We start from the raw sequence: 21,549 nt of genomic DNA, 5'->3' as shown, positions 1-21,549 counted from the left end.
AGTTATATGACGCTAAGAGAAAGATCAAGTCATTTGAGGTATAAAAGGAAAAAGGCTTTGTACAAGGAAGAGATGATTATAAGCCAATCTTGAATGGATAGTTGAGAAATAAAATGTCAAAAATAAAAGAATGTACAGTAACTAACAAAGTATCAGAAATATAAGACAGATCAATCAGGGGAGGCACTGAATCAACAGAGAGCAGCGGGAAATACCTTGCAACAGAATAAGATGTTGCAGAAAAATTAAACATGTTCTTCATTACTCAAGGAAAATGGAAGGCAAGATGCCAGAAGTGAAAACAATGTGTCCTGGGGTGGACAGTGAAAAACTAGAGACATTAGCAACCTCTCCAGAACAAGTCTTGGGTAATTTAAAATCAATAAAAACAGTCAGAGCCCAGAGACCAGATGAGACACACTTTGGGATCCTGAAAGAGATGGCAGACAGATTATTGGACTACCATGAGTTATCTTTAATAGCATCTTTGAAACAGCAAGGTATCAATAGACTAGAGGGAAGCAAACAAAATAACAGTTGTAGGAAGGAAATTATGGAGAGCGATGAATTAAATTTGACCTCCAAAGCAGACAAGGTCCAAGAAATAATCAGTGGTAAGAGCAAAAATCCCCAACTTTTGAGAAATAGGAAAACTTTAGGCAATAGGAACTTTAGTGGAATAAGAATCGCAAACATCTAGTGCGATCTCCTCATGTGTACTTCTCTTTCACTGGCATTTTTAAAGTCAGGATTATAGACAATAAATAGGACTGACAGGCTGATACTGTTTAGATTTAGAATGTCACATAATATAGGAAGACAGTAAATTAATACATACAAAACAAGTTCCTACATGGATAAAAAATGGCTAGGGAAATGTCATGTCTGTAGTCATCAATGATGCAGGATAATTAAGCTGGATGAATAAAAATCAAGGCAATGTTCATTTCTGAGGATCAGAAAAAACAGTGGATTTGTTAATAGGTCCTGTTTGTATATTTCTCTCATATCTATGTCCCAGACTGGCTCCTGTTACACATCGGCTTACCCTACTCATATCCTGAACTTGCAGCCTCTTCCAGTTTCATTGAAATAGAAAATATGATCCAACTGCTCTCTGCACCCATATTCCCATGTTCAGTGCTGACTGGAGTCAACTCACAGGGCTGAACTGGTATTTACTGCCCAGCATGCAAGCTTGGAGTGTCTCGGAAGTCACACACAGCTGAGCTTCGTCAGCTTCTGATAATGGCATCAATGTAGATAAACTCCAGGTGCAGGGTCAAATAGTAAAGGATAGTGGCAAGAGGCACTGTGTTAAAGAGAACTTTGATTTTCTGATAAGCCCCAAATCCTGGCAGCCACTGTTACTGGCTGGTACCATTCTCTCAGCTTAAATCAAGACACTGACCCATATCCATTCCACCTCTAAATTTCTTCTGCAGCTTAGTATGGAGAAGCAGCTTAGTACAGACACTGGAGAGAGAAAGTACTAATTTTCAAATACCAGCGAAAAGGAGAAGACCCCACATCCACTCCAGATAAAAAAGGAAGTAAATTGCAACAAAGGGGATTAGGCAAAACACTAGGGTAAACTTTTAACTTGAAACCAGGTAATGCAGGATTTCGTCTTAAAGGCTTTTATAAATAGTTTTTCATGAACAGGTGAAATAAACATCTACCAGAAGGAATCCCATCCTGGGACAAGAGAAGGAACCATATGACCCCAAGTTATTTCTTTACTTTATCCCTTATGAGTATGTTTTAAAAATCTCTTCACACTTGTAGGCTGTTAAGCAGCTGCTATGTTTCACTGAACTTGCTGCTGTTTAAATGTACATTGTTAAAGCCTCCAAGCTTTTCCAGGATATCAAGGAGTGTCCTACAGAAGTAATTATTGTCTCTGTCTTGTGGTATTGTACACTTCTCCTTCCAGCTTCGCTCTTGCTTTTCCCTCCCCTGTAATTCTGTCCAGGGTCATGCTGAGCTGGGCAGCAGCTGGAAAGAAAAAGGCATTAGAAATGTTGTCTCCAAGAGGTGCATACCAGGACTTCCAAGTATCAAGATCTCTGCTGGCACACCTGAACACTGCCCAGGCTTTTAGAACACAACATGGTGGGCAATGTCATATTCAGACTGAACAACGGGGTCTTCATGATGGAAGAAAATGTCCCATTATCTTCTGCAGGACAAAAGCAAGGATTTTTCTGGCATGTACAAGGAGGAGGAAGATAAAAAAGAGCACACTGAGAATTATTACTGAAATTGATTCTCCTTCAGTGGCAATGACCTGTTAAACAACCTTTGTGCAAGTCCCAGGCTCCCTAGTCAGCCTTGCCTCAGGATAAAAAGACACACCTCAAAGAGTACTCTTGGAGCTTTGTAGTATCAGGTCAAGATATTGCTCATTTTATGATATTTCTGTCTGAAAAAAAAATATATATATTCTTATTGGTGAGTACACTTAAAGGAAAGGAAAGGAAAGAAAGTTCATACTTTACCTGATGCATCAGGATGATAGAGGTTGGGAGCACTCGTTATTTCTCCTTGCTGATGGAGACAGCTACCTGAGGATCTTTGACTTGCAATGAGAATCCTGCTTTTTGCAGATGGTAACCTGGACACTGCCCCCAGTCCTAACTGTGGCTTCAGGATCATGGCAGATCGATAAAAACTTGGTGGGACCTCGTAGTGAGTATACGGTGGAGGGCAAAATTCATCTTTCGCAGGCCTTTCCCCAACCTACAGAAAAATCATTAATACAGATATTATGCAATAAATCAATAAACCCAGAAACTATGGAACTCCAAATTACTCATAAAGGCTAATTTTCCCTCCTTGTGAATTTGGGCTTCATAGCACTGCAAACTGATCATCACTTTCAAAAAGTGATGGTCTTACCATATGAATCGCTCTCGACAAATATACATGTTACAGTCTCAAAATCCAACGAAACCCAAATAAAGAACTGATCTTTTCCCAAAAAGAAAACAGACAAATGGAAAATCTTCAATTAATGAAAAAGAAGTTCCTTTTAAGTCCTGAAAGGTGATACTATTTACAGAGGTAGATACAACCAAGAGAGTGTGCAAATGGAATTTTTATTAGAATTTGTTTAAAATATTCTTACTGAGATACAATTTTAGGTGAAGACGGTTTTAACTTAGACAGTTAAAAATAAAGCAGAAGGCATTGTGAGTTCATTTTATCGGAGAAATGGTGTTGTCAAATCATTTGTGTGAGAAAAAAAATCTCTACATGTTCTTACTGCAAAATGTTCATTGTAATCTGTGCCCCTGAAGTTCCTGAAAAAAGACCCAGCTGTGGACGTAGGCAGGTTTCTTCACATTATATTTTCAGGGAGCTATTGAATATTCCAAACCAGAGCTCTAAAACCCATCTTTCCATTTGAACTGGAGACAAAAAAGCAAATTTGTGGATGTGAAACATTTATTGTTCATCAACAAACAGATGATGCTTTGCTAAAATCAGTGACGAATCTCTCAGTATTTTGTTGGGTGTATACTGGGCGGACAGCACAGGAAGTCCCAAGCTGGAAGTATTTCCGACAAACTGGCTGTTACTGGGGAACTTGCAGTCGGGGAATGACCTGGTTCCCCGACTCAGCCCTTGCATTTTTCTACACTCGAGCTGGGCCCTGACTCCCACCTCACTGCGATGCTTCGTGACTCCGGACGAGAGTGCAGAGCAATGTCAGTAGCTTTCATCTCTCTCATTTGCAAAGAACCATTTGCTCTTCAAAGTAGAGTCCAACTTCTTTACCATTTTCTTATAAAATGTAGAATCATCATAATGTAGAAAGGACCCATGCATATTTTTTCAGTGCATCCCATTTAGGTTAGAGAAAAAAAATGGCTTAGGAAATAGGAAATCCAAACTAAATTTGTTTAAAAATTAATCAAAAAAGTGCCATAGGCTACCCAGGAAGAGATGTAACTGCTAATTAATTAACTCTGCTGTAAGTTATGATGCATATAATATGCCAAATCAATTTCTATTTAGCAATTATTAGCATTTAGAATATGCACCTCAACATTGGCCATAAAAGCTTTGATCCCAGCTGCTTCAAGAGCTTTAATCCTAATTTATCAAATCTTTAATATGCTAAAAGAGACAAGATTGGCCTTAAACTATTAAATATAGGATCTTTGAGGCCTCTGCACAGGAACTAGGAGGGCAGATATAACAAACAATGAGAATTATATTTTTGCTCAGTATTTTTTCCTTTGTTTTCAATCCTATTTCCTGCCATTAGATATTCCTGTTTCCTTTTTTACTATACTCCTGTGACCTATTTCTACAAATCAGGATGCAGGTTTTTACTGTATAGATGATTCTCTAGGCTTGGACTGCAGATGTTTAGCTTCTTATTTTCAACTTCTGGATATTTTCAACTTCTGGATTGTTTTCCTGGATAAGATTCAGTTATCTTTTTTCTCCCTGATGAACTTATTTCAATCAGATTTCACTAAACACTTCCTATCGTTTCATGTTTAACTGGCAGTGAATATACCAATGCCAAGTACTTCAGTATAAGTAGTAGAGAAAAATCTTTAAATATAGAAACCACGCATTTTTGATAAACTGGGTCAGTTTAGCCAAACTTTCAGTCACCTCATTTTTTATTTTATTGGCAGTATGCTACAAATAACGCAGAAGACCAACAAACATGCTCACAAAACCAATCAATCACAACCACAAAACATCTTCTCAAGCTGAGAGAAGTGAGAAGGACTTACGCAACTATCTCTTGAAGACACCAATTTTGGGGGACATAAACTTGCTATGAAAACATACTCCTTTTTCTTTTCTATTTAAGGGTGAATTCATGAAGTGTATAATTCAACTCATCTCAATAGAATCACATACAATTATTGATCATAAGGCCATTTTAAAGATCTTCAGAAAGATCTGGATTAATATGAGACCTGTTAGCATTCTGTACTAGATTTTTGTACCAGGGACTTTTAAAGAAAAGATCTGCCGCAGCCTGCCAACTAAAAAGAAGCTCAGCTCAGAGTTTTATTGTGTGTGGCTGTCTGCTCATTCCCCACTCACCCCATTTAATTAGCTGGTTAGAAAGAGATGGAAAATCTGCAGAAAATACTTGGAGCATACAGGAATTTCCACAGGCCGGGTAATCCTGAGCAGAGTTGGCAGCATGGCCAGCAGGATGCCCAATACTTTCCTTCATGTTACTTTGTTTATAATATCATCAAACATTAATGCCTTAAGCAAGAATGTTCTTGTCAAGTGCCTGCTTCAGGCAACTATTTGGGAAAAGAGTTGGTGACTTCGGTTCAGGTGGTTCAGGTGGTTCAGGCAGTTCAGGCAGTTCAGATAATGAGATTAGGGGGGGAAAATTCCTGCTTTGACTATGTATAAAACAACTCCCCCTACCCCTTTTTCCCCTACAGGCCTTTCATTTCAACAGGCTTTAGCCCATGCTTTCTGGAGCAGAAAGACATCTGTGCTGGGGAAGAGACCCAAGGAGGTGGCTGAACAGGTCAGATGCAGCCTTGAGGAGGCAGGCAGGAGAGCTGGTGATCAGCAGACCTCCTTACAGACCTCCACCAGAACCAGGACGCTTGGCAGTAGCCATAAAATAGTGAATAAAGTGAGACAAGGACCACTCTGTCAAGGCACAGACCATATCCATATGGGTAAACTCTCACCCTGCTGGTCCTTGGGAACAGCCTCTGGGTGAGCACATGCTGGCAGAGGTGGACACTGAGCTGGGGAGTGTGCTTCCAGTCCAGCAGTATGGACAACGTTGTGTGAGCCTTGGAGGCCGTGCCCTCCCGCTGTTCAGTTCACTAGCACAGCAACAGCCTTCAGGTCCTACGGTTTGCTCTGTTACTTCCCATAAGGGGTAACTGGGAACACAAAGTGGCCACAAATTCCCACTGGTGCTGACTAAAAGAGACTGAGGTCCACTTTGAGATGGGGAGCCCACGTTGTGATGAAGCATGTGGACAGCAGTGATCTGCACTGGACAATTATTGTTTTTTTAAAGCATTTCACTGTGAGGGGTTTTCTACCTTTTTTTTTTTTCTTTTTTTTTTTTTTTGATGAAGACAAGCATGAAAGATCTACCTCCACACCATGACAAGGTTCCAAAGAAAAGCACTGGAGGAGCTGCCAACGCCACAGGCAAGGCTGCCCATTTAACCTTAACTCAATTCCGTTTGGGACACAGTCTCTAAGCACAGCTGGACTGCCTTCACGCCTGAGCTGGGATTTTGTCTGAGCTGCCCTTAGCACACCTCCCCTGCAGGCTTGCTGCTGCATGGAGGTAGCCTTCGAGTCTTCCTCAGACAGCTCTCCAGGCCTTGCTTCGGGGTCTCCTGTCTGACACAGGACCTTCCAATTTTTCCACCTCGTGGCATCTAGAGGGATATTTAATTGTTCCTACCATTTAGCTATCTGAAGGGTGCGTAGAGATTACAGGTCTGATTGATAGCAGCTATTAAGACCTCCTATCATAGCTATGTAAAGAGCTATAAAATGCTAATCAAAGCCCTCCGAAGCCCAAACTGGATGTATGAAATACAGCAGACTGGGATTTCGACCCTCACAAATATAATGGAGAGTACCCATCCTGCCCTAGCGTCTCCAAAATCTCTGAGTCTTCAACACTGTCCCTTCACCAGGGTGATTTTGATCTATCTCAACACATCCTAACTGCTCTATTTCAGATTACTCATCAGTCATCTGCTATGAAGCCGTACTGTGCACAGCTGCTCTTCTAAGCATCTGCACACTTCCATGGATCAATCATTTTCCTTTTTCTTGATCCATACTGGAGCTAATACCCTTTGCATCCCCCCAGCTAGCAGGGGACTAAGGTACTTGCTTTTAGGGTGGAAGCCCAAGACAGCAAATATCATCCCCTGCTATCAGCTCATGACTCCTGGGCTAATGGAAACTCATAACACAAACTGCAGTTTGACCGACTTTTCCTTTCCAGCCTCTCCTCCAGGCAATCCAGCTTCTCTGAAGAAGCAGCGTGGTTGGGTTCAAACCTTCCCTTGTTGAAATACCCACCCAAGGTCATATTTCTTGGAGGAGTGGGGGAAGATGCTTTGGATCTTCTCCAGCCCATGTGTCCTTCTAACCCTTGTCTAGAGTGAATCATGCTGCAGACTTGTCACAACCTGATGCCTTCTCATGTTAAGAACAGGCCTCAAAGGTGCACAGAAATGGGTCCTTTGCTCCCAGATGTGTCTGCTGATCCTACCTGGTTATCTGAACCTCACCTACAGTCTTCAGAGGGTCATGTCACCCTATAAACAGCCAAATAGTTGCACAGTCTGGGTTATTTTGGCTTTAATTTCCATAGCGATACATTCAACGGTAATAACCTGGTAATTTTCCCTCACCTTAAAATGTGATTGTGAAGATATACTAATAATGGCTGGCACAGACAAGCTCACAATGACTTTAATAATTCCTCCTCTGGACGCAAAATATAAGCAACAGAGCTGGAAACTGAAGTTAGAGGGGAAAGGGCAGTGAGCACCGTCCTTTCTGTGTTTCGGATGAGATGGTGCTCTATGAATAGAGCATGTAATACACAACAGATAGTCCGTGATCACTTCAATGGGTTGCCTGTAAACATGACGTAAGGGCCAATCTACACTCACGCACAATACCTTAATTTGGGTATTTGCTGGCTTCTGATTGTCAACACTGTAAATTTGTTTTTTCCAGTGATGGCCCTTGGATAAATACTGTATGTAGAATGAGGCAGGCATTAAAATAGCCTCAATAACCAACGAGGCACACAGCAAAAAAAAAAATATTTTTTTTTAAAGACTGGTGCAAATGAAGTACACTTGTGTGATCTTCAGCATTTATATAAAAAGTTTGGTTGTTGAGCTACCACATGTCCCAAGCAGCGTATGCAAGGGCACATCGCAGACCTGAACATATCTCTTTTCCCTGTCCTTTCTCCACCTTCCAAGCAAGGTCAGCCTTCCTCCACTGTGCTCACCTCCCAGCAGGGATTTCAGGGAACCAAGATTCTTGCCCAACTTATCAAGGTGGAAACACAATAAGATATCAGGATCCAGAATTGGCCAGAGAGTCTTCCATCACCTTTTGGCTACACGGGAAGACTTTCCAGGGAAAGGAGATTTCTTACTTAAGATGTAGGTCAATATAACACATGGCTTTAACAGAAGTCAAAAGTAAACCTTTTCCTACATAATATACATAATCTAACAGGAGCTCTGACAGTCCCTGGGTTTCGGTACAGCTAAACAGAAGGGAATTAATTTAGACCTCTAGTGCTCTGTCTGCAAAAACCTGCCAACTTTCCCATTAAGGAGGAAAAGTCTCTGTGGGTAAATTTACATTCATTTCCCAAAGCTATTCTTTGGGGGAAAAAAAAGAAATTTCATTTATGTATAAATTCAAACAGCATGTCTTTTGCTTTCTAAACATCCCTATTTATACTACTAGCAGGTGACTGGCTTGCTGGGAAAAATGGGAGGAACACGGCGAGAACTTCCAGTCACAGATTAGACATCGCAACAGGGTCAGTGCCAGAAACGGTTAAGTAAGTTTATTTCTAATGATCATACATTGCCTGGATTTCAGATTGATTTCTTACCTGAGGTTTGAGAACTAACTTCTGGCAGCAATAAGTAAGCAAAAGATCACCACCTGGCACACAAAAGAGGCTGTCAAAGCTGCCTCCTTACCTCCTGCAGAAACTTCTCGCTCATGGGACCGAAGTGATGGCCTGGGGGCCTAATTCCTGACACCACCAGACCAGAACTGAAGAGTCTTGGCTTCTGGAGGTCAGGTTTAAATTTGTCATACAGGATGCTGGGGGGCTTCACCTCCCCTCCGTTAGACACTTTCTGATCCGTAGAGATGGGCATGCCACACGCAGGGGTACCAAACGGCAGCCCTGCCGGCGCAAACGAAGGCTCGAGCTGCTCTATGGAACGAGGGTTTCTCCTAATGTATGTGATGATTTTAGGTCTCACAGGTTTGGGCCTGGGTATGGCAGGTTTTATCTCGATGCTTTCTTCCAGCTTTTCACTGCAGTCACTGTCCACCTCCGCCTTATCTGCAAGGGAGCCCTTGGAGTGGACCAGGATAGGTTTTGGGATGGCGCTGCTGCAAGCAGTCTTGATAGGCACTTTAGGGGATACGTTTAACAACTGCGTACTGTCAATGGGAGGTAGGACTGAGGAGGGTGACAGTTTGTCAACATGAAGTGCATAAAGGTCCTTCAAATTACTGTTTGATAGCGTGGGCTGACTATTAACATCCAGCGTTGCCACTGGGCGCACAGGAGTTGGGACACATAAAAAGGCATCAGCCTTTGCCGAAACCTTACAGCTCTCTGGTACTTCAATCGGAGGATGTTTCAGTGCATTATCTGTCTTTTTACTTGGAACTGAAAAGCTCAAGGTTTCCAAATCACTGTCATGGTTGTCAGGTTGTTGGTTTGACACTGTCTCTGTACTGCACACCCCATGCTGATCTGAGAGATCAGAAGCAGGCACGGCAGCATCCTCCGTGTTTCCTTTGACTAGCGTCAGTTTATTCTCATTAAATTTCAAGGGTTTGCTGTCAGGTAGATTAATGTTATGTATAAGAGATATCTGTTCACCAACTGTTTCAGCGCAACCTGTGTCAACTTCATGTAAATTTTCATTTTTTCTAGGTGTCACTTTGCCACTGGATTTACTGTCGCAGGTGAGCGGGAATATTGTTTCCACTTCTTCGTCCGTAAAATATTCTTCACCAACTTGGCTAGTTGCCCTGTTGTCACTGTCATTGCTTCCTCTCCCTTCCCCATGCGTGGTGGTGTTATCACTTAGCAATTTGTCATCAGGATAGGTTACCACCTGGCTTGACAAGGGATCCTCTACTTTATTACAGACGTCTTGAAAATGGGATGCTTGAAATTTTGATGCATCAGACCCAGAGCCTTCTTGTTCCTGCACTGCTGTATTTTCATCTTTTTTACATCCCTGGAACTCTACCAGCATAATTCTCTCAATCTTTTGTTGACACATATTTTTAGATTGTAGAGATGGTGCAGTCTTAAGCTCAGGTTTTTTACTTTTATCACCCTGACCTAATTGTGCTTCTGATTTACTACCAATCTCATTGGGCTTAGGAGTTGAATGTTGAGAATGAGAAGTATGCAGTGTGCTTTCAACATTAACATTTGGTACATTTTCTGGTTTACTTATTTTCTTGTTCCCTGAGGTAGATGGTTTGGAATAAAATACAATATTTTCCTCTGAGGTATTGTCAAGTGGATGAAACACCATCCCAAGAAAATGATCCGTGGATGTTTTTTGTGATTTCTCTGCATTTCCTATCAAATGGTGCGACCTGTCGATGGAGTCCAATGATGCAGAAAGCAGACGTTTACACGACACGCGGCCAACACAGTCTTTTGCAAATGTTTCAGATTGAGGAGAGAATTTACTCGGTCTTCCCAAAGAAAGCCTTTTTATTCTCTCCATCTCCACAGTCCTGGGCATTTTACCCTTAGAAAAGTTCTGGGTGAAGTCAACATCACCTTTGGAAATAACCTCCAGATTGGCATCATTTGTGCTGCTTTTTAGATTGGACAGACTTTGTCCTCGGCTAATCCTGATATGCCTTGATATATCCTTAGCTTCACTAGTCCTACAGTCTTTCCCCATTTCCCTGCTTGTGGTGGAGGGCAGCTTACTTTCCTGTACACCGGTGTGACAGGTCCGAGAGTCTTTGAAGGTCAGAAGTTTATTCTGCTCTGTATTCAGATGAGTAACTTTCTCTGATCCTCCAGTGTGTATATTCCCATCTATCAAATCACGTTTCTTAACATCCCTTTCAGTGGTTCTAAGTTTTGTCACAATTTGGTTGGCATTGGGATCCCCCACACTCACTATGCTTTCATTATTATTTTTTATTTCGCTGTGGTTGTCCTGAAGCTGTGCATAACATGACTTGTTTGGGATTAACGGAGCACTCATTTTGAAGCTTCAGGTGACTGCTTTTTTGGCAGTCCTAATTAATGAGACAGTTTGTTTTTTCCCTATCAGGTTAACTATTATGCATGCTTCGGTTATACATTTAAATGATAAGCTGATTAGTAGAAAATTCCTCGTCAGAAAGCTTGGAGTCTCTTGTCAGAGTCACATTTTTGTGCTGCTCAGTTGTCTTTCGTGCAGCCTCTGGATCTAAGAAATCTTTATGATGTGCAGTAGAGAGGTTCAACGAAAACAAAATAGATCTGTCAAGTTCCCTCTCAATGAGAGCCAATTAATCCAGGCAACCTACGGAAAAAAAACAAAACAACACAAACAACGTTACACTGATGTCAGGAATCATGCTAGCTAAACCAAAGTTAAAATCACCAGGATTCCCAGGTACATCCCCAGGTCAGAGCACTTTCAAGCACTTTAGATGCTGTTTCCATCACAGCTTTGCTCACAGCCAAGATTCTTTGTGTAGCACAGATCTCTGACTTGAGAAGTTACACGGTTAAAACTGTCCTTGTTAGAAGAGTGGTTGCTATCGTTTTTAAGCCACACACATTTACAACTGGAAATAGGCGTAAATAGCTAGGTGAGCATGGGACCCCACATTGAGGGTCTAAGCACTTTCATATTGCTAGAACAATATCTTTATTACACCATTTATTTAACAATGTGTTTATTACATGCATTTAAAGCACCACTGTATAGACAAGCCATAACTAACAAAATTCCAGCTCTATTAGGGGACGTTTATGGGTTTCTCTCCTTGCCTCGTACAAATCACTGCCATACTTGTGCTGACACCCTTTGACATTTCTTAGCCAGATCTACAGACACCAAGAAAGCAAAAATTATGGCTGGAGGCCTGCAAAGAAAAACTGTGTTTTTCTGAAACAGCTGCATATGTGTATGTTCAAATATGGATGATTATACACCAGTCCTAGTACAGGGTGGCCCTTTTTGCCTCTCTTCCACCTGTGGCTTTGGGAACCCGGATTTTGTTCTCTGTCACCTTCAACAAGGTGAAGGGGCAATTTCTGTCTGTACCATGCCAAAATTCACTCTCTCGGGTATTTCTTGTACGCTGATATGTTCATACCCTTCATAATAAAGAAATATGGACACTGGAAATTGGAACATGTTCCACAGTTCTCAGAAGGTAGAATTCAAAGCACCTGCAATGCTCCTAGCTGTGCTGGGTTTCTAATCAGGGGCTCACAAGGGAACTAATTAGAAGTGCTGATTAAGTCCAGTCCTCGGACTACAGCACCTGGGTGCAAGTGTGGGCTTGTGTTTCTAACACCCGCTATGAGCAGGTCCTCCCAGCTTCCGCATTCAGTTCAGCGCTGCTCACAACATCTGGCTCTGAGCTCAGATCCAGTTTCTTTATACAGCACACACACGTGTTGGTTGAGTTCGGATTCAGGCTCCTGGCGTAGTTCCAGCTCTTCAGCAAACAATAACTAATTAAATTAATTAATGAAACAGAATACAGTATTAAGAATTTCACTTGAGCACCACAGAATTGTGTTATTATAGATCTTATTCTCACACCATCATAAAGCAAGACTTTTAAACTACTTCTGTATTCTTTCCTTATTCCCAGAAAAAAGAATTGAATACTTATTAAATTAAATACATGCATTATGGAGTTCTTTGGTTCATTTCTTCTGGTTCTTTATTTTCACCCAAAAATGACAATGCCAGAATTCACACATTCAACCTGAAAGCTAAACTCTAAATGCCCTTCACTGGGCAAAGCATGTCCATTGCTATCTGCTTGGTTAGTTAGGAAGGGGCATTGATGGGCACCAGAGGGAGCCGAGGCCGGTCAGCTCACATTTCACCCTCAGTTGGCAAATGGCAACACTCTGTGGTACCAAAAGTGAGGGCCACGAAAACGATCAGAGGCTGGAACACCTCTCTTATGAAGAAAGGCAAATTTAATAGAAAGTGCAGTGAGGAAAGCTTTGGGGAACTGAGAAAAAGATGGAGGGAACTCATCCTCATCTTTCTTGTACTACCTTGTACTGTATCACCAAAACTGCCACCCAGTGGCCCAAAGCTTTAACAGATTGTGGTGGGTTGACCATGGCTGGCTGCCAGATGCCCACCCAGCCGCTTTCTCACTCTCCCTTCTCAACAGCAGAGGAGGAGAAAACAAGATTAAAAAGCTCATGGGTCGAGATAAAGACAGGAAGATCACTTACCAAGTACCATCCCAGGCAAAACAGAATTAATTTAATTTAAAACAGAGTTGGATGGTGAAGAACAAAGACAAAAAACCTAAAATACCTTCCCTCACCCACCTCCTTGTTTTCACAGGCCTAACTTCACTCCTTCATTCACAGCTCCTCCGTCCCACCAGTTGCTCCTTCCCTGCCTTGTGCTCCCAGAGACACTGAGCCTTTGGGTGCTATGGCAGTATATATAAATAAATTCATAAACAATCATGGTGATGTACATTAAACCCTAAGTACCATATCAGGCTGCATGCATTTCAAATGTACAAATAGAGCAATACATTAATTTGCCACTTATTTTCTTCTCTAAATCTTTCACATGGGTTTAGAACAAGTTAATTAAGGCATTTAAGGTTATGAACATGATGGTAAAAAGTGATTGGTTCCTCTTGTTTACTGCCCCCAATATGACTAGTAGCATGGCAAATGAAGGTAGTTTTGAAAAAAAACATCTCTATTCATTCAAAGCATCTTCACACACAGCATGTGAGACAGGCCATGCTGGTATGCTTCAGAGACCAGACCAAATAATTTGGTTTAATGTTGCTGCTACAAATTGATCAACATGAGGGTCAGGAAAGATCTGTCCCCCCTCAAATACACTGCATGACCTCGGAACGCTGCCAGTTGAGATTAACCTCTTAAAGCAGTTATTGCTGGCCAGAGACACAGACTCCAAATATATGTGCAATTACACTTCTTTTAAGAGAAGGGACAATAAAATACTGTCTAGGCAGAGACTAATCTTAGGCACTGTTAGCACCACTCCTGGGCTTCCTCCGGAGTCAGTAGGGAGGGACAGGCACCTCGGAAAAGTGGTTCATCCTGTGCTAACACCTTCCAGGACGGACCCTATGCACCCAATATTCCAAGTCCTTCTCTTCTGGTGACATCCTTACAATTAGCATCTATACAATTACCTAAAAAGATTTTCTTCTTCTCCAAAATATTGCCTGCTTTTTTACGGTTGCTGTTGCAATGAATACACAGAATAATTATTCTATGTTTGAAAATAATGCAAGATGGCATCCTGCTATAGAACATACTGACAGCCCAGGACTCCTGCTAAATTAATATAAAAATATAATGAAGTATCTATATCAATTAACACCTTATTAATCCAGTTTTCCCTGTTAAGGAATACAAGCTTTTGGGTTTGGTTCAATCAATGTAATAGACTTATATACTGTGATAGGGATATGCGAGAGTAAGATGTGTGGTTTTGTGTTACATTTGGAACCCTGGAAGATTTCTTCTTCTATACCTTCTATTTATGAAGCTTTGGCTTGGATTTTCGGCGGGATAATTTATGTGGCACTGTCTAGCCTCAACTTCACTATGCTCTTTGGAGTCAGTGAGATGAAAAGACTCAGCTGTGCCTGTGTTCTGCTGGCTCTTCCTCTGTTTTTTATTGCTCATCTTTCTAGACTGATCTTAGCTGACATACACACACCTGAAGTCACTTCCTGCTGTGTAGAGGCTCTGAGATTACAGAGATGTGAACCTCCTAACGTTTCAGATGCCCTCTTCAGTGCAGGAGCAGGGGGTAGGGGGAGATTCAGTCCCAGAAATGACACCACCTCATCACTTAGCAGCATCTCGCTGGGGATGCTGGACAAGAAACGTGACTGCAAGTCTTAAAGACTGGACTTGGTACATGTAAAGACTGACATGGAAAAACATTTCTTGATACTGTATAGTGTAAAAATGTCCCCTCTTAATTGCAGAGTGGAAAATGAAGTCACAACTCTCCATGTCACAGCATCTTGGCAGGATGCAATAGCTATATTTGTGAAAAAAGCTTTAGAAAGTGAAGTGAACATGCTCAACAGAAGAATAAAATGAGACCCACTAGACTATAGTTAACTACGAATCCCACAGGGAGGAGAAAAGTTCAAGGAGCCAGAAACATAATTACATATTTTGTTTAACTTCAGCAGTATCGGTTTCCTTCTGAGATGTCTCTCTCTTAAGAGCCTCTATTCTAAACCTAAGCCCATTTAATGATGATCTAGGAAAGAAGCCTACAACAGTTTCTTCCCATCTGCTATTGCAGTTCCTCCCCTATGGTCTGCTCCATCCTAAGCTGCATGTAGCCATCAGGTCCCACCCCACCTTCTGGAGACACCAGGGAGAAGGTGAAGCTGAGCTGGACGATTTATGCCCTACAACACCCAGCGTGGGTTGTATCAGCAGAGCTCAAGTTTGTAAAATGTAGCTGGCTGGTAAAAGAAAGCAGTGGCTGGCTTCTAAATAGCAACAGCAGCTTTTTTTTTTTGTTAAACAAGCAGTGTAGAAATATTGTTTTCCTCAGTAGGCATGGAATAAAAGAAAAATGGAAAAGCATTAGCATGCTATTGGCTGTCTGATTTGTTTTCAATTTACTACAAAAATAGAACAGTAATAATTATGAGATACGCAAAGGAATAATCAAAACACATGGAAAAATACAAGTGGAGATAAAGAAATAAAACCTGAAATGTGTTGAGAAGTTTGGCTGCTGTATAAACATTTCCTAATGCAGGCTATCACAGCTGCTTACCCATCCTGAAAGTACTGAAAGTCTAGACCCAGAATATTTACAGCAAGATACACTGGAAACATCTGGTTGTACTGCCAACACAGTGCACAGCTTAGGCAGATTGCTCTTTCGGCATAAAGTGTATGAGAAGCACCTGAATACCGTATGTATTGGGTTTGTATGGCACGCTTTGATAGCGAGGGGCTGCACGGGTGGCTTCTGTGAGAAGCTACTGGAAGCTTCCCCCATATCTGATAGAGCCAATGCCAGCTGACTCCAAGATGGACCCGCCACTGGTCAAGACCAAGCCTATCAATGACAGTGGTAGTGCCTATGTGATAACATATTTAAGAAGGGGAAAAAAAAACCTGTGCAACTGCAGACGAGGAGAGGAGTGAGAATATGTGAGAGACAACTCTGCAGACACCAAAGTCAGTGAAAAAGGAGAAGGATGAGGTGCTCCAGGTGCTGGAGCAGAGATTACCCTGGAGCCTGTGATGAAGACCATGGTGAGGCAAGTTGTCCCCTGCAGCCCATGGAGGTCCACAGTGGAGCAGATATCCACCTGCAGCCTATGGAGGACCCCACACTGGAGCAGGTGGATGCCCAAAGGAGGCTGTGACCCCACAGACAGTACATGCTGGAGCAGGCTCCAGGCAGGACCTGTGGACCCATGGAGAGAGAAGCCCACCCTGGATCAGGTTTGCTGGCAGGATTTGTAACCCCATGGGGGACCCACGCTGGAGTAATCTGTTCCTGAAGGATTGCATCCCATGGAAGGGACCCTTGCTGGAGTAGTTCATGAAGAACTGTAGCCCGTTGGAAGGACTCCTGTTGGAGCAGTTCGTGGAGGACTGTCCCGTGGGAGGGTCCCATGCTGGAGCAGTAGAAGAGTGTGAGGAGTCCTCTCCTGAGGAGGGAGGAGCAGCAGAAATAACATGTGATGACCACAACCCCCATTCCCTTTCCCCCTGCGCTGTTCGGGGGGAGGAGTTAGAGAAATTGGGAGTAAAGTTAAACCCAGGAAGAAGGGAGGGTTGAGGGGAAGGTGTTTTAAGATGTAGTTTTTATTTCTCGTTGTCCTACTCTGATTTTGATTGGTAATAAAAATTAAACTGATTTCCACAAGTTGAGCCTGTTTTGCCCATGACAGTAATTGCTGAATGATTTCTCTCTGTCTTTATCTCGACCCATAAGCCTTTCCTATATTTTCTCTCCCCTGTCCAGCTGAGGAGGGGGAGTGATAAGAGTGGCTTTGGTGAGCACTTAGTGTCCGGCCATGGTCAACCCACCACACTTTATTAACCACCTGCCACTGAACCTATGCCTCTTGCTACTACCATTAATAAAACATAAAGCAATGGGTTTGTAAATGGAAGGGGCAGAGCCAGTAGCCTGCAAATGGTCAGCCACAGGCCAGCCATTGTCTGCCCGCTCCTGGAAGGTAAATGCTCTTGACCTGGTGGGGTAGTGGGTCGCACTGCCCAGGGGCGAGGATCATGCTTTTGGCTGCACATGGGGACCTAAACACCAGTCCACTTTGTCATGCCTCAGAGAGGAGGCCAAGAGGCGTGATGGGGTGTTTAACCTCCCAGAAGGCAGCCACAACTGCCTGATCCCAACTTAGTTGAAAGTGTGAAGTGAGAAGTCTTCAGTCATTACCCTCTGAAGTTACCCTGGTCATGAGCTCCAAGTTCACAAACCCCTGCAGCATCCAAGACAAGAGCTGACCAAAGCTCCAGCTCTGCTGCCCTTGACACAAGCAGCACAGATCCAAACAGGATGAGCATCTCTGCGTTACAGAGCCCACAGATAAACTCCTGTGGAAACGGACCCCAAGAAAGAAATCTTGGCCCATAGGGAAGATGCTCCCGTTGTCCGACCAATGCAGCGATGGGGGAGGATGGATGAAAGTACATGAGGAATATATTTGTATGCGGCTGGAAACAGATGTGGTTCTTATAGTTACTACAGAAAACTGGCAAGAACAGCAGCCTCCTGATAAGCACAGCTGTCCCAAGAAATGCCGCTGGGGAGGACTGGCAAACCAGACACAGCCTGGCTGAGGACTTCTCTGGGAGAAGAGATACCACCTCAGCTGATGCCAGGGCTGTACGCTGCCAAGAACTGAGCCCCATGGATGAAATAAATACAGTGCTGGAAGGGAAGGAGGAAGGAATATCTTCTTGAGAAGCCCAAATCCTTATGAAGAACTTCCAACAGCGATGGAAGTTGAAAGCTGACACTACAACATGAAAAAAAAAGCCAATAAACCTCTTGGAGTGGGTAACATACAATCGAAATTAATTAAAAGTGGTGGAGAAGTGCTCACCCAGGCATGTGATAATTTTGTTAATGTGATTTGGAAGACTGAGAACTAAGATTTGGATATACTCCCCAACAGCTTCTATTCATAACAAAGCAGACCCAGCTGCTTGGGGAAATAGCAGCATAATATCATAGTTGGCAGATCCTATGGAAATGTTGCTGTGTAACATAAAGAGGACAGTACTTCAGATAGACAACTTTCTGCCTGACAAGCAATTAAGACATAGGCAGAGAAGAGAAATGGTGGAGCAAATGTTAATTTTATACATACTGGAAAATGACAGGAAGGCAGTTCTTATTCACTTCTAAAACTGAAACGATCTGAAAATATTACAGGGTTTGTTGAGTGTGATTTTGTAGCATTTCCAGAATTTCAGTGGTTTAGTGGCTGTAATGCCTTTACAGTCAATAAAGTTTAATCTTTGCATTATTAACATTATTATCTATTTTATATCTATATAAATATAGATATAAAAACTGAATATAGAAAAGCTAATGGTAAGGAATGAGAGGTTTCATAAGCCAAAGCAAAGTTTCTCAGTTATATTTTATTTTTTACTCACCAGTAAAACAGTTTTTAGTTCATCCAAATTATTAATGAACTTTTGCTGGTTTATCAAATTAATTCTATCAAAATGATTGTGAACAAACCAGATTTTAAAATTTGCCACATTTAGCTTCAAAATTTACTAAATTAAACTTTCTCCCTTTACATTTCCAAATAATATTTCAAGATCAGATTTACTTCATGTTTATGTGTTTAAAAGTTTTTTGAATGGCAAGTCAGGTGACACAGAAAGGTTACTTCCTCTACACAAATTAGTATTTTCTTTTCCCAGATAATGGGGTGATAACAAGCCCAGTAGAGGACTCTGGTTCTTGTTTTCACTGGGCCTATGAAAAGATGTTTCTTTTTCACTTTTTTCATTGGCTCAGTATTTCCCCTTTACTTCCAGTTGCCATGTCACATGAAGGCTATCGCACACACCAAATGTGCCAGGTATAGCAACATACCCGCATGGCCGCTCACCAAGCTCCTCAGCTCCAGAAAACTGAGTCCATGACAAATGAGATGGTGTAGCCAGAGGAGGACTGCTGAGAAGGATTCAGACCAGGTCCTGCCTACCACCAGAACGAACAAGAAAGCGCCCAAATCAGAGTACATCCTCATCCTCTAGGTCCTGCGCATTTACACTCTTCACTCTCTTTCCCCAAGGATTTTGGGGCCAAGCCTGCAGTAATATAATTCCCTTATACAACACCCCCGAGACATCCCTGGGAAGTAGAACAACTCCCTGTTCCCTGGAAATCACAGCCACATACATCTCTACCAAAAGCACAGACAAAGGTTAAGGTGCAAAAGCAAGGTTGTCCCCTGATTTTCCCAGAGGAGGGGAGGTGGCAGCATCTCTCATCATGACCTGAAGCAATAGGACTGAAAAATCAGGTGCCAGCCTGAAACCCCAGCCCCAGAAATCACTGTAGCTCCTGGCAGTATCACAATGTATAACTGGCTTGCAAGTGCAACTTTCCTTTCTGAATAAAACAAAAAAAAATGGAAAAGATGCTCCAGGTTAGACGTGTTTATGTATATCCTTAATTGCCTCTGTATGGCAACCGGAGGACACAAACGCAGCAGGGAGAGCAAAAGGATTGCACTGTTTTTCCTTTGGCTGAATACCCCTTTTCAGCACTGGAGCGTTTTATCTCGCAGGCCCTACTGTGGATGGGAAACAGCCACGACCACATCTAATTGCTGTTGGCTAAAGCAACCCGTGGCTGCTTGGTGTCCCTGCGGAACAGACGCACAGCTTTTCCTGCCGTGGCAGCCGGCAATGGCGATGCAAAGAGCAGAAATCTTTGTACTGCTCCTTAATGTACCTCCGGTTACACTGTGGGGATCAGTACATCTTCAATGCAAACAGATCAAAAACCTTCCCAGATAATGTATATGAATTATTTCCTTTTCATAGGAAACTTGTAAATGTGTGGGTTTGGGGGTGGGTTTTTTTTGGTCAAAGCTGTATTTTGTAATACAAATCTGAAGAGCTATCCTAATAATTTATTACCTGTGAGGGCTGAATTCCCAAAGCCTGTTATGTGGAAAGGATCCCGCTTACTGCTATTTCAAAGGAGTACGGGATCTGGGATTAAATATTCTCATTATCAAAACTGACAAATTATTTTAATTATTAACATCAATCAAGTCTCCACAAGGCATAAGCCTTAATAGTTGTTTTTCCAGGCTTCTTTTTTAACATTTCCATTTGCTTTCAAATGTTCACTGTTGGATAAGACAACATACTCTGATACAAGTAATCCTATTAATCAGATCCCCCTCATAAGGCAGAAGTCTCTGATCATCTTAGCAATGGCAACCAGGAAGCTGATTTGATAACCACAGCAACTATCTTAAACAAATGTCTGTTTTTATTTCGGTTCCAGATAAGTACACATGGTTAAAGGTATAGGAACAGCTCATACTTTCTAAGGCACAATGCTATTCAATTCAGGACTTCAAAGGAAAACGAACAGCAGAACCTCAGGGGAAGCCACTGTGAAGAGAGACAGTATTAGATGAGGACATCCTGGCTGTTGAAGTAGTAAGAGCTGGTAACTCAAGCAAGGCAAGAGCTCAGCCCAGAGCTCCAGTTCACGTAGATCTATAATTCTGCAGCCACGAGCAAAACACAGTCAGTACAAGAAAAGCTTGAATCAAAGGGCCAAAGGAGAGAACTTTATCACTGATCACCCCAAAGCACCATAGAGCAAACAAAATGGCAAGAAAGAAAGCAGTAAAGAAGTTTTCTTGGAGGCAACTATAATCAATGTAAAAACTGATTTCTCCCAAACAAGTGGAAACAGAAGAAAAATGATGCATCAAGTCAAGTCCATGCTGCCATAGCTCAGCCCACCTGTTACGTATGGACACGTTACCCCAAACACAAGGCACAGGGGCAGCCCTCTGCACTCTTCCGTTTGCCCCTGGATCCTGGCAGGGCCACCGTGCACGTACAGCTTCACCACTTCACCACCAACACCACTTCGCTGTTGGGCACAGTGCCACTAATATAAATAGGAGATAGTAGTGAAGGTGAGAGATGCACCATTAGCTCCTGTTGTTCTCCTCCATCAGAAGGGAGGGAGCAGCAAAGGGATCCAGGCCATCCTTTCCAAGCACCTTCACCCTGCAGAGCCCAGACAGCAACTTACTCTGTCCCCCTCTATCCAAAAACATGAATTGCAGTTTATCATAAAATCAGCAACAGCTGGATGGTGGATGCGCTGGGCCCCAAAACACTGCTTAATTTATTTCTGTACAGCACAAAATCTTGACATAGAAAGGGGATTGTGAAATGTTTCCAAAATTATCACTGGTTTGTTTTTTGGGTTTTTTTTGCTAAGACTGCTAAATCTTCCCTGCCTTCCAAGAAAC

At 42.4% G+C, this 21,549-nt stretch overlaps 1 protein-coding gene across 3 annotated transcripts in view; it reads right to left on the bottom strand.

Moving 5' to 3' along the window:
* The window catches only part of MTUS2 (microtubule associated scaffold protein 2), a 351,967-nt gene that overhangs the window by 190,364 nt on the left and 140,054 nt on the right, over window positions 1-21,549 (bottom strand). For all 3 annotated transcript variants that reach the window (XM_054220594.1, XM_054220605.1, XM_054220613.1), the window contains 2 exons: window positions 8,730-11,318; window positions 2,502-2,742 (listed from right to left, as the gene is read on the bottom strand). In XM_054220594.1, the coding sequence (XP_054076569.1) occupies window positions 2,502-2,742; window positions 8,730-11,015 (2,527 nt within the window). In that variant the 5' untranslated portion in view covers window positions 11,016-11,318. The remainder of the gene's footprint in view (window positions 1-2,501; window positions 2,743-8,729; window positions 11,319-21,549) is intronic.

Source organism: Rissa tridactyla, chromosome 1, assembly GCF_028500815.1.
Source record: "Rissa tridactyla isolate bRisTri1 chromosome 1, bRisTri1.patW.cur.20221130, whole genome shotgun sequence".
Lineage (NCBI taxonomy): Eukaryota > Metazoa > Chordata > Aves > Charadriiformes > Laridae > Rissa > Rissa tridactyla.
This window is presented reverse-complemented; position numbering and strand designations above follow the sequence as displayed.